At 29.7% G+C, this 13,882-nt stretch overlaps 1 protein-coding gene across 1 annotated transcript; it reads left to right on the top strand.

Annotated features, from left to right (window-relative positions):
- Nucleotides 1-827: 827 nt before the first annotated feature.
- On the top strand, nucleotides 828-8,010 carry LOC125862796 (WAT1-related protein At2g37460-like). Its single transcript, XM_049542920.1, has 8 exons — nucleotides 828-1,018; nucleotides 2,065-2,127; nucleotides 2,484-2,600; nucleotides 3,417-3,672; nucleotides 4,194-4,355; nucleotides 5,088-5,239; nucleotides 5,947-6,049; nucleotides 7,723-8,010. Exons 1-8 carry the CDS (start codon nucleotides 828-830, stop codon nucleotides 8,008-8,010), a joined length of 1,332 nt encoding a protein of 443 aa, XP_049398877.1.
- The last annotated feature ends 5,872 nt before the right edge of the window (nucleotides 8,011-13,882 follow it).

Here is a 13,882-nt window from a genome sequence, read left to right as displayed (position 1 = left end):
TTGAAAAAGAAATAAAAAGTTTTAAAATTTGTTATGATTTAAAATAAGTACTTATTACAATTTTGTATACAACATTCATATAGATTTAATACAACTACATCAATATGCAAACCTAAAATATATAATTCATACAAATTCAGTATATAATTATAATATAATATAATTGTGATACAATTCAATTGTAATTTTAAACTTCAACGAACTATGATTGAAATTCAGTAAAAAATCAAAATGAAGCTTATTTACGACAAATCGATTTTTCGCACTTGAGCTTTAACAGCTAGCATTAGAGTTTCAAGAGGCTAAAATTTGAAGAAATATCACAATAGTCTATAAAAAGTGTCACATAAATTGAAATTGTAAGAGTAGCTAGGAAATTCTTAATAGCTCGATTGATTTACTATCTAAACTTGGAAATTCTTAGTAGCTCAATTGATTAACTACGTGAACTTTCACCTTGTTGGTGAGATTACAATTCTCTGACTAAAAATGAAATTTGAAGAAAACGTGCATTATACTAGAAACTCACAATTCTAAAGAGTCTCGAGTTTTAATTTCCATAGAACCTACCTTGTAATCCTCTGTCTCATTTCCCTTTCCACCGCCCCTAATTTTGTTTTAAACAAAAATAAAATTGTGTGTGAACAAATTATACAATTTTTTTTAGAAAATGTAAAGTCTTACAAATAATAAAATATTGAGCGCATGAAAGAAATCATAAAAGATTTTGTACAAGTCAAAAAATAGATAGTTAGAAGAAGTATTCAATATGTATATATATTGAATAACATATATACATTGTGCAAGTTGATTAAACTTGAAATCTTATGATAATGAAAGAAATATTAATCAGAGCAAAACCCTTTTTTGCTGTTGTATTTCTCCAATTGGGTCTTTCAGGAATGTACATCCTTTCAAAAATGGCCTTGAATGAAGGATCTAGCAATTATGTATATGTTGTATATCGCCAAGCTGTTGCAACTCTTTTCATGGCTCCTTTTGCAATTTTTCTAGACAAGTAGATCCTCTTTCTCTCTTCTCCAATGTTCAATTAATGTGTTTGCAATTTCATTTCTATAAACTCGGGGGTGGCTGAGTTGGTGTAGCAAGTGGTATCTCATAAGAGAAGTCAGAGATCGATTTCCCTTGTCAACGCCTTCTTAGTCGAGTTTGTCACACCGAGTGTGCCTGGTGTGCTTTACACCTCAGGTGTAATTTGTGAGCTATTGACTGAGTTAGTATAGCAGGCAACATCTCATAATAGAGGTTAGAGATTGATTCCCTCTGCCAACGTCTTCTCAGCTGAGCTCGTCGCACCGAGTTTGCCTGGTGCGGTTTACACCTCATGTGTAATTTGTGAGCTATTGACTGAGTTGGTGTAGCAGGTGGCATTTCATAATAGAGGTTAGGGATCAATTCCCTCTGCAAACGCCTTCTCAGTTGAGCTTGTCCGCTTTGGGCTTGCCTAGTGTTGCTTACATTTCATGTGTAATTTGCGAGCGTTTGACTGAGTTGGTGTAGCAGGTGGTATCCTGTAAGGAAAGCTAGCTAGGGATCGATTCCCCCTGTCAATGTCTTCTTAGTTGAGCTCGTTGCACTGGGCTTGCTGAGTGCGATTTACATCTTCTATGTAATTTGTGAGCTTTTGACTGAGTTGGTGTAGCAGATGGTATCCCATAAGGGATGCTAGGGATTGTTTCCTCCTGTCAACGTCTTCTCAGTCAAACTCAACGCACTCAATTTGTCTAGTATGATTTTACATCTCCTATATGATCTGCGAATTAATATTTCATTGGAGTGGATTTACCCAAAAATTTTACTAAGAGAATTTAAAATGCAAATGAATTGAAGTCGCAATCATCTGGTTATTTTTACTTGTTATATATAACATCAATTTTCCTTGGGAACTTGGTAGATTAAAAAAAAAAATTATATTAACGATGAATAAATAGGGGATCATTCGATTCTCAATAAAATATGTGTATATATCTTGAAGAACTAATATGTATGATTAGCCACTCAATATACACAAATGATTGACAAGTTGAATGTCTCTTACAACAGGGGGAAAAGACCAAAGATGACCTTTTCAATATTTGCCAAGTTGGTACTTCTTAGCATATTGGAGTAAGTCTCAAAAACTTTATTTTATTTTATTTTCTCAGTGCAATAATTATATTAATCGGGAGAATTGATTTTGTGGTCCACTTATAGTTTTCATTTAAAAATAACAAAATCGTATTTCTTATATAACTGATCTGAAATGATCATTTTCTTTTATTTATTTTGTAAAGCGGCGATTTTTTTCGTAAAGGGGCCATTTACAAAATGAATAAAGGAAAATGACTATCAAATCTCTTACGTATAAAAATAAAAATTTCTTGTAAAAAGAATGATAAAAGAAATTTAAAAATTATAAGTGACCTAAAAAATTAATTCTTCCGTATATGTTATAACATTGTTTTTTTTTTGTATATGAACAGGCCAGTGATAGACCAAAATCTATACTCTCTTGGCTTGAAATATACAACAGCAACATTTGCAGCTGCAATGTACAATACTCTTCCTGCCATTACTTTCATAATGTCGTGGATATTCAGGTAATTAATTAGAATATACATGCAATATATTGTCTCATTAATTTTGGTTTAGAAATTCCTTTCGAGTAAACTGAAAATCTTACAAAAAAAAAAATGATTTTACGGAGGATAGAGTATACACAGACTTTATTCTATATTGATGATAAATTTGTTTGTCGAGGACATGCCCTAGATAGGAGGATGTGAAAGTCGGGTATCAGGATAGAAGGATAATAAGTAGGTGGTCTAGGCATGCATTGTTTAGTTTCCCTTATCAGTAGTAATATTAGTAATTCTCTTACTATTGTATTTATTCTTCAATTTTATTATTATCTTACTATTGTATTTATTCTTCAATTTTATTATTATCTGTTGTTTCCTTGCTTTATTTATCATACTATTTGTAGTTGCTACTGTGTTCTTGTGTCCATTATTTCACTACTAGAAAAAAAAAGGAATATTTAACGATAGCTAGAATTTCCATTGCTAAACAACAAAAATCACATGTTAATTTCATTTAACGATGGATTATAAGAAAATTATATTACCTATAAGCTTTTCAACGACGAACTAGCTAAAAAGTTACCGACAAATTTCGTAGCTAATTCCACAGTTTCTAGTAATGTTTTCTCAATGCTTCACTTGAGGCAGGGGTCTATCGGAAACAACTAGCCTAGCCTCTCTACCTTCAAAAGGTAGGAGTCGGATAAGGCTGCATACACAATACCTTCCCTATACTTTAGATTGTTGAATTACACTGATTATATTATTATTCTCATATGTTATTGATAAATTTTCTAATATGTGTATATGTATATTTTGTTGCATATATCCTAGGCAGGAGAAGGTAAATTTTACTAGTATTGGGAGCCAAGTCAAAATAATTGGGACTATTGCTACACTTGGTGGAGTCATGATTATGATGTTAGTTAGAGGCCCTGAGGTTCAACTATTTCCAACAGATGAATATTATGTCAATAATAATGATGCATCTGATCAAATTAGTGGTGGGATTAATCCAATAGATGCAATCAAAGGTTCCCTCATGATAATGCTTGGGTGTACTAGTGGGGCCGGCTTCATAATTTTGCAGGTATAATATAATGAAATGTTATTATAGAGAATGATTATTACAGAACGATCTAATTGCATATTCTCGAGTCGTAGACAAAGATGTCTGTCATGCATAATTTATGACGGAATTCATAAATTGTTTGTTATAAACGAAGTGTTTTATAGAGAATGATTGTTACAAAGAAATCTGACGGTATATTCTTGAGTCATGCATAGACAAAGATGTATGTCACAATTTATGACGGAATTCATGGATTGATTGTTATAATGAAATGTTATTATAGAGAATGATTGTTACATAGAAATCTGACCGTATATTCTTGAGTCGTAGACAAAGATGTTTGTTACAATTTATGACGAAATTCATAAATTGATTGTTATAATGAAATGTTATTATAGAGAATGATTGTTACAGAGAAATCTGACAGTATATAATTCTCGAGTCGTAGGCAAAGATGTATAAATTGATTGTTATACTGAAATGTTATTTTAAAGAACGACTGTTATAGAGATTTGACTGTATATACTCGATTTGTGTAGACAAAGATACTGCAGACATATCCAGCAGAGCTCTCACTCCATACTTGGATATGCTTGTTGGGAACAATTGAGGGAGGTATTATGGCAATGATAATGGAAAGAGGGAATAGTGCAGTTTGGATCATAAATTGGGACTCCAAATTTCTTGCTGTTGTATACAGTGTAAGCCCTCAAACTTTGTTGTTTTTTGTTTTAAAAAGAATAGATATTAGCTAGAGTTAATGATAAAAACATATTTGAACGGTTAAATATTTTTTTGCGAGTTTCACATCTCAACTATGATCAGTTTTTTCTTTTTTCTACTTGAACTATCACTATCTATATATTCATTACTCAGAAAATACTATTTCCTCATTAAAAAATATCTAGTGGTTATTCATGCTGATATTTTGATTGAATTGGTGAGAAAAGAAAAATTACAATTTTTTAATTCTGTACGAAAAAATTAGAAAGCGTCTCAGTATTGATAGAATAGAGGAAGATTAATGTGCAGCTGATTCTATACCAGCCAATTCAATTGTTCAGCTACTTCGAAAAAACTTACTATTATGGCATGGAAAACAGATGGATAAGTCTTTGTTTCTAGTAGTGAATTAACACACCTCAACTATCAGTTATTCTCTTTTCTTATTTGAACTATAGTCATCGTCCAAATAGGAAAAAATGGATCAACTGATAGTTATGGTATGTTTTTAATACATAGATGATAATAGTTCAGAGAGGAAAAAAAATAATAGTTAAAATGTGAAACTCATCACAAATACTTACTAGTTTAAATGTATTATTGATCATTACCTCGATTAACTATAGAGAGTTAACATATAAAATCAGTTCGAAAAAAAAAAATTAATCATCATAATGAAATGTTATTATAAAAAATGTCTATTATTTCAGGGAATATTTGGTTCGGGGCTAGCATATTATATCCAAGGAGTAATATTGGAAGATAGAAGCTCACTTTTTATCTCAGCCTTCAATCCATTAAACATATTAATCGTAGCTATAATAAGTTCAATTATTCTACAAGAACAAATGAACCTTGGAAGGTACGTAAATTTGACTTATAAACACTTTTAATTTGATCAAATTTTTTATAATTTTATTTTTAACATCTTTTGTATTTTTCAAAACACTCTTCTTAAGACATAAGTTTTAATTATCTCCTTATTCTATTTCAGTCATTTATCCTCATTTTTTAGCTGATGATCTATCAGAAACTTCTCTACCTCACAAAGTTATAGGAGTAATAAGGTTTATGTATATCCTATCTTCCTCAAATTGCACATGTGAAATTATAATGGATATGTTATTATTGTTATTTTAAAAATAAATCTAAAAATTCTTTTAAATTTACATTCTTTTATAAATATATAATTTATTAGGATCATTCTATTTTTAGAAACCAAAATAAAATGTTTATCAACACCTTTTTATCAAGGGATCGATCTTTACACTAATAATCAATTGGATTTCCTCTTTACTTTTCCTAGTTGATATGTATAGTTCTTACTCTAGCTATACATGATTATTCACATATTATACATTTGTCGATTATTTTTAGTTTAAACGATTTGGTAAAAATCTATTTAGGTTAATTATTCTACTCTAATTTATTATCAAAGACACTAACGATATTTTTATCAAATTCAACCCCTATAAAATCAACTTGAACACCTAAAAGAAATAATTTTGAGCTAGTTTTAATTACAAAAATTATTATATATTTAATGCTTTAATTTTATTAATTTTGCAGGATACTTGGTGTTGTTGTGATTATTATAGGCCTTTACATAATCTTGTGGGGTAAAAGCAAGGATCATAAAATATTATCTCCATCAAAAGATGAACAAGCAATAGTATCACCAAAAAAAATATTGTCAAATAATGAAAATAAATTAAGTGACAATAAGGATAATTTAAGTAGTCAAAATAATGTTGTTATCAACATTAATCCATTAAAAGAGACAATAGTTAGTGATGAAATAATAGAGTGTTGTTGTTAATTTGTAAATAAAATTAATCATAGCAATAATGTGCCCAAAATTTTGGCCAGTAATTCTTTCAGAAATATAGAGATTAAAACAACTATGTATATTGTTAATGTCAGTTGAAAATTAATTAATTACAATTGTCATTTTATTAATAAATCCTATACACAATTTGTTATAAGTTGCATAGTTTGTCGAAAGTCATTCGGTACGTTTCAAAAAAATAAATGAACTTCTTACATATTTTTTTGTGTTCGTGTTATGCAAGTAAAGAAATTTCTTAGTTTTTGGATATGAGTTATATGATACGTAACAATCATTAATTATACGATACATAACAACCATTCAATCAAACTTAATAACATATAATTGATATTTCATGTCTTTTCTCATATTTAATTTTGGCCGCATGAGCTAGCTTAATTAGAAAATTTATGATCGCGGCTTAGTTCGTTCTATATAGATAATAGCCTCAATTTAAAGGTGTAGTCTGATCTCTCTATTTGAGGTTGCATTGATTTATTCATATTCAACTTGACGCAATATACAAATAACTTATTTTTCTAATGACATGGCTTAATCTCACTCCCTTCCCTCACTATACCCTTCTCTCCCCACCGCGCACACACGTGCCACTAAAAGAGTTATTCATGAGAATCTCGAAAAAAAATTTGAGCGTATGTATTTTTGAGGTGATTGGAAAAGAAAGAAATACTATTAATATTTCTTAGGGTACCCGACCCGAACTCCAATTTTCATAGGGTAGCTAAAGTACTATTAATATTATATTTTTTCCACAAACCATATCGAGACAATCGTCAATTGACATTTACATCATATTCATGAACTTCTCTTCAAATAAATACCTTTATGAACTTTTCATCTTTCTTATTTCCAAGGGTACTTTGGAGAAAAATCCAACACATCAACTATGTATTTTTGTTAAGAGTCTGTTTTAGGTCTTGACTTATTCAGACTCGCATTAAAATTATCCTTTTTTGAGAGGTGTAATGCACTGTCGAATTTGAGACATTCCGTTAAAATGATGGGATATTTAATTACCACCTCCACCGCAAATTTGGGGATCTATATTCATAACCCATCCGATAATTAATTATAGTGGTTTTTATATTGTTTTGATGAAGTATATAATATAATTAGAATAAATCGATTCCAAATTACAACCAACTCTATATAGTTCATGGAAAGCCACTATGAGTACAAAATACATTTTTATTTATTTACAATCGTGCGTTGCTTAATTCCTAATTAATGATACGCATTCTCCTCTAATCATGATTAAGTAATAGATTAATGAATATTGTGTATATTTTGCTAAGAATTAACATCATGGAAGTAATCTTATCATTCATAATTATATATTTCACATCTCCTAACACATGCTTAATATTGTAATCAATTATTGAATAAAAAATAAACCTATTTAACACTATATATACTTGTCCATAGAAGTACATTCTCATATATCTCACTATTAATTTGCTCATTCTTTTTCTTTCTATTTTTCAAAAATATTTTAGTCCGCATTTGATTTAAAGTTAGAATTAATAGATATAATGGGTATTTCATCTGCTCGTATTATTGGAATAGCTCTCTTAATTGTTCTTTTTAGTGGCATTATGGTTTCTGCTGACGTGTTAGGGCGGCGCATGCTCGGTGCAGGCGGCGAAGGTGGTGGTGGTGGTGATGGCTTAGGTGGCTTCGGAATTGGTATTGGTGGAAGTCTTGGCCATGATATAAATGGTGGCATGGGACTCGGCGGCGGTTTGCTAGGTGGTAAAGGTCTTGGCATTGGTGGTGGAAACTAAATTAATTTATTTACCTTATATGGTAATAACCGGAGTGTTTTTCTGTCTCAATTTATGACTTTAGTTTTCACAAGAGATGGTGTGAACTTGTGTTTCTTTTTATGTGATTTTTTATTTTATGTTTCCAAAGTTGTGATGTTGCAATTGTTTCCGAAGCTTAATGAATTAATTTTACATTCTTTTAATTTGATATAACTTTGTTTGAATTTCGAGTGTATCGATTTATTCTTTGATAATAATGGTTATAGCTGATCTTTTGCTATTTTGGGAAAATAATGCAAAAAAGGGAATCATCCCCATATGCTTTGATTTTCGTTTTTGAAGTTAGATTGATTAATTAGTTAAACTATTATCACGAGAATAATGTGACTTAAATGTTAAAAAAAGTGGCGTAGATCATGGTGAGATTACAAGAATTGTTCCTCCAGGTCACTACGGGAGTCTTGTAAAGTTTTTTAAAAGAAGTGCTCAAAATTTATATCATCAAAAAGTTCATGTGTTAACACATAAGAAAAATTGGGAAATAATCTAATTCTTGTTGATTGGCCTCTAAATGCAAAAAAATTGACGTGGATCATGGTGAAGCTGTGAGTATTGGTCTGTAGGTCATTACAGAGGGTCCTGCATTTTTTTTTTTTTTTGCAAAAAGTGTTCAAAATCCATATCACCAAAAAATTCATGTACTAATAAATACGAAAAATTGAGAAAATCGTCTAATTCCTTGAGTGTCCCTTATATGCTAAGAAAGAAGTGTGGATCATGATGATGCTCTAGGTATTGTTCTCCCAGGTCATTACGGAGGGTCTTGTAAATTTTTTGTAAAAAAAGTGTCTGAAATCCTTATCACCACCAGAAATTCATGTACTAACACACATGAAAAATTGAGAAAATCACTTAATTCTTGTTGAGTGACCTCGAAATGCTAAAAAAGTGGTGTGGATCATGTGTGAGACTATATGTATTGTTCCTCCAGGTCATACAGAGGGTCCTATATAGTTTTTACAAAAAAAGCACCCGAAATCCATATCACAAAAAATTATGTAACACACAAAAATTTGAGAAAATCGTCTGATTTCTGTAACAACCATCCAAACAAATTTCATAGCATATAATTGATATTTCATGTCTTTCTCATATTTTTCCGCATGAGATCGCTAAATTAAAAGCTTGAATATGGTTGAGGATTAGTTCGTTCTGTATTGTCAACTGCCTAACCTAAAAGGCATAGATTGATCTCCCCAATTGAGGGCTTTCATTTATTCATATATTCAACTTGGCACTGTGTGTAAAGGGCTTACTTTATTAATGACTTGACTTAATCTCGCTCCCCTCCCCCCTTCCACCCCCACCCACACATACGCAACTAAAAAAGAACAATTCATGAGAATTAATCTCTAAAACCTTTTTGAGTGCATGTCTTTTCGAAATGTTTGGAAAAGAAAGAAGTATTATTTAATTCTTTTACCATCTTTCATTTATTTGCTAAAACACTTCAAATTTTTTAAATAGGTTGAAAAAAAAAGAATATCTTAGCGCAACACACGTAACTAGTAGGTTCAAGGTTGGTTGAGCTGGTCTTGCAGACTAATAATACTTTTTCCTCAAACCATATCGAGACAATCGTCAATTGACATTTACATCATTCATCAACTTCTCTTTTAAGATTTATATCATATTGTTCTATCACACCTTTTTCTTTATCTCTCATTTCCAGTGTCCGATATCTCTAGAGGTCTCGACTTAATCAAACTCGCATCGGAAATCCTTCTTTGGGAAGGGGGAGGGGGAAATACAACCAGCTCTAATATAGTTCATGGAAAGCCACTATGAGTAAAAAAAAATAATACATTTTTAAAAAAAAAGTTACAATCGTGCGTTGCTTAATTATTCCTAATGATCCTATCATTTTTCAAATCATTAAAATAATAGATTTATGTATCCTAATAAGCTAATATAGAAAAATATTTGGTTAAGATCATGGAAGTGATCATCTTATCATTCACAATTATAAATTTCACTTCTCCTAACACATGCTCAATATTTTAATCAACTATTGAATAAAAAATAAACCAATTTAACACTATATATACTTATCCATAGAACTACATTCTCATATATCTCACTATTTGCTCATTCTTTTTCTTCTATTTTTCAAAAATATTTTGGTCCATACATTTGATTTAAAGTTACAATTAATATATATAATGGGTATTTCATCTGCTCATATTATTGGAATAGTCCTCTTAATTGTTCTGTTTAGTGGCATTATGGTTTCTGCTGACGTGTTAGGGCGGCGCATGCTCGGTGCAGGCGGTGTAGGTGGTGGTGGTGGTGATGGCTTAGGTGGGTTTGGATTTGGTATGGGTGGAAGTGTTGGTGAGGCAAGTGTTGGCACTGGATTCGGTGGCGGTGTGCTTGGTGGTGAAGGTCTTGGTGCTGGTGGTGGTAACTAAATTGATTAATTTACCTTATGTGGTAATAATCAGAGGCTTTTTATTATTATTTTTGTCTCAATTTATATGACTTTTGTTTTCACAGGATATTGTGTGAAATTGCATGTGTTTCTTTTTATGTAGTTTATTTTTTTCCAAAGTTGTGATGTTGCAATTGTTTCTGAAGCTTAATGAATTAATTTCACATTCCTTTTAATTTAATATGACGGTGTTTGAATTTCAAGTGTATCGATTTATTTTTTGACAATAATGATTATGTCAGATCTTAATTTGCTATTTGGGAAAGGAATGTCACAATAGGGAATCCTCCTCATATGTTTTTATTTTCGTTGTAGAAGTCAGATTGATAAATTGGTTCATCTCTTGTTACGAAAATAATGTCTTAATATTTTACGCTAATGGTAAGTTCTTCGATTCAAAAAGCTAATCGAGTTTTATGGTTCACAACCACAATTATTCATGTTCTTATTGTTGAGTACTTTGAAGAATGGTTCATGCCAAATATGCCCTCGAAGATCACTTATCCAAGTACTCTAGTAAAGTCTAGAAAGATATGAGTGAAAAATTATCATCGAATTTGATCTTAAAAAACCACAAGTAGGTAGGCGGCAGTCGCCCCATCTTCAGACGTGTTCTCAATCAGGCAATTTGTCAATCTCTACTTTTGAGAACGAGAATGTTTGTTCTTTGAGATTTTCTTTTAATTGCCGTGATTATTTCATTTTTTATCTGCTAAGAAATTCATCGAATTAACAAAACATCAATTTTTCGAATTAAAATTCATTTTAAAAAAGAAACGACAAGCACAACAAATCTAATTTTCAAATAAGTTAGAATCTTTTCGAGAAGTTCATAAAGTATCAAGTTGTGTGATTTGATAACACATATATATATTTACAATTTCTTTGTTTAGAAGTTGTAAGCAAAGTTAATTCTACTTTCTATTTCTGTCTTCCTTGACCTTTAAACTTGCTAAAAGTAAAACACACAAAAGATTTGATAGCATTTATATCCTTTCATTTTGAGTTAACGCATAAGTAGATATTTAAATTTGTATATATATAGTTAAACAAGTAAACAAATGTATCATATGTGACAATTCACATCCTATATAGTGTTCTACATATATTATGCGATCTTTCTTAATCACGGAAGAATCATTTCTGTGCTAGCTACATTCACAATAAAAAGTTGTACGGAGGTTTTTCAATGACCATTACGGCTCGTTACAATCTTAAGAAATCGAAACTAGTCATTCATAACTACTTATTACATGTTAACATTTTAAAGGTATATAAATTTAAATTAATTAGTATTTGCGTTGAGACTTGAATAAATTCAAATTGATGCCGGAAAGGCTATTTTTTCTTTGGCGTTAAGATTTAAGAATATCATTTGATTAGATAGTAACGCCAACTTTTATTTATTCGGCATATTAAAACTTTTTTTGTGTCACATTATTATCCAAGTCCTTAAGTGTAACTGCATGCTTAGTGTGATTTTTTAATCTTTTCCTAATTGTCTTTAACTAAAAGTTACAACTTATTTGGATCATATGTCTTTAGACACCACACATGAAAGAGATGTTTTCTCGATCAAGCTGATCATGTGCAAATTTGTTTTATTATAAAGGCAAACAAAGCGTGAAGATAAATATCTAATAAAAAGGATGGATTAATAAAAGGATGTGACAATCATATCAGATCACAACGATACAAACAACATTTCTTGCTTGCTTGGGTTGTAGGTTCTTAATTAAATTAATTTCGATTGTAGACTCTTTATGTTATTTATGTAATTAAAACTACTAGCTTATTTGATGAAAGAAAAATAATACTTGCTTTATCTTATTTGTTATTATTTGAATTGTGATTATTTACTTATCTTTTATAGTTAAAAAAAATATATAATTAAGGAGCAATACTCGTAATTCACTACTCTTCTTTTTCAGTCTTTTTTATGTGTAGCTCGATTTCATAAATAAGAAAACGATTCATGATATTTGTTGAATTTTAAATAAGTTGGAGAAAAAAACAAATTTAAGTATTGAGCGTGAATTCACATTTAAATTGAAGTAAAATTAATGATTGGATGATATTATGTAAAACATAAAATCTTTTCATTGGTTTATATAAATGAGCGATAATCGCCAATGTTATCAACAAAAGAAAATTTTAGTATAAGAAAATTCATAAAACTAATTTTTGTAATTACTAAGCGTAAATCCGCATCTAAACAGAATTAAAACTAAGGATGGTAGTCAATGAAAGATAAAATCTACTCATTTTTTTTATATTGAATGGACGATTATCGTCAAGGTTATTATTAATAAAAAATAATAATCATAAAACAGATTAATTTCTAAGCGTAAATTCACATCTAAACTGAATAAAACTTAAGAATAGTACTCCGTAGAAAAAATACCTACTCATTAATTTTATATTAAATAAGCGCTTATTGTCAAAGATATTATCAACAAAAAGACATTTTAACGGTCATGAATTAAATTTCAATAATTATTAAGCGTAAATTTATATCTAAAACTGCATTAAAATTAAGGATAATACTCTGTAAGAAAAAATTACTCATTAATTTTATGTCAAAGAAGCGTTTATGGTCAAAGATATCATCAACAAAACAACATTTTAATAGTCATGAAATAATTTTCAATAATTATTAAACATATATTTACATCCAAAACTGAATTAAAATTAAGAATAGTACTCAGTAATATATGTGTGTGCGTGCGTGTGTGTACACACTCATTAATTGTATATTAAACAAGCGCTTATTGTCAAAGATATCATCAACAAAACGACATTTTAACAGTCATGAAATACATTTCAGTAATTACTAAGCATAAATTTACCTCCAAAGCTGAATTGGCATTAAGGATAATACTCTGTGAAAAAAATTACTCATTAATTTTATATTAAATAAGCGCTTATTGTCAAAGACGTCATCACAAAATGACATTTTAATAATCATGAAATAAATTTCAGTAATTACTAAGCATAAATTTATATCCAAAATTGAATTAAAATTAAGGATAATACTTTGTAATAGAAATAATCTACTCATTAATTTTATATCAAACAAGCGCTTACTGTCAAAGATGTCATCATCAAATCGACATTTTAACAGTCATAAAAAAAAATTCAGTATTTACTAAGCGTAAATTTATATCTGAAATTGAATTAAAATTAAGGATAATACTCTATAAGAAATAAAATATAATCATCGATTTTGTATCAAACAAGCACTTAGTATCAAAGATATCATCAACAAAAACAACATCTTAATAGTCAGAATTTTCTTTTAGTAATTATTAAGCGTAAGTTTATATCCAAAACTGAATTAAAACTAAGGATAATGCTCTTTAAAAAAAAAAAAATCTACTCATTAATTGTTATCAAATA

This window comes from Solanum stenotomum, chromosome 4 (assembly GCF_019186545.1).
Source record: "Solanum stenotomum isolate F172 chromosome 4, ASM1918654v1, whole genome shotgun sequence".
Classification (NCBI taxonomy): domain Eukaryota; kingdom Viridiplantae; phylum Streptophyta; class Magnoliopsida; order Solanales; family Solanaceae; genus Solanum; species Solanum stenotomum.
The sequence above is the reverse complement of the archived record's forward strand: the minus strand, read 5'-3'. Positions and strand labels throughout refer to the sequence as shown.

Excerpts from the sequence above, each read along its gene's own strand:
- LOC125862796 (XM_049542920.1), top strand. The coding sequence starts at position 828 with ATGATAATGAAAGAAATATTAATCAGAGCAAAACCCTTTTTTGCTGTT. Across the intron at positions 1,019-2,064 it reads TTTGCAATTTTTCTAGACAA|GGGGAAAAGACCAAAGATGA; the intron begins GTAGATCCTCTT and ends CTCTTACAACAG. Across the intron at positions 4,356-5,087 it reads TTCTTGCTGTTGTATACAGT|GGAATATTTGGTTCGGGGCT; the intron begins GTAAGCCCTCAA and ends CTATTATTTCAG.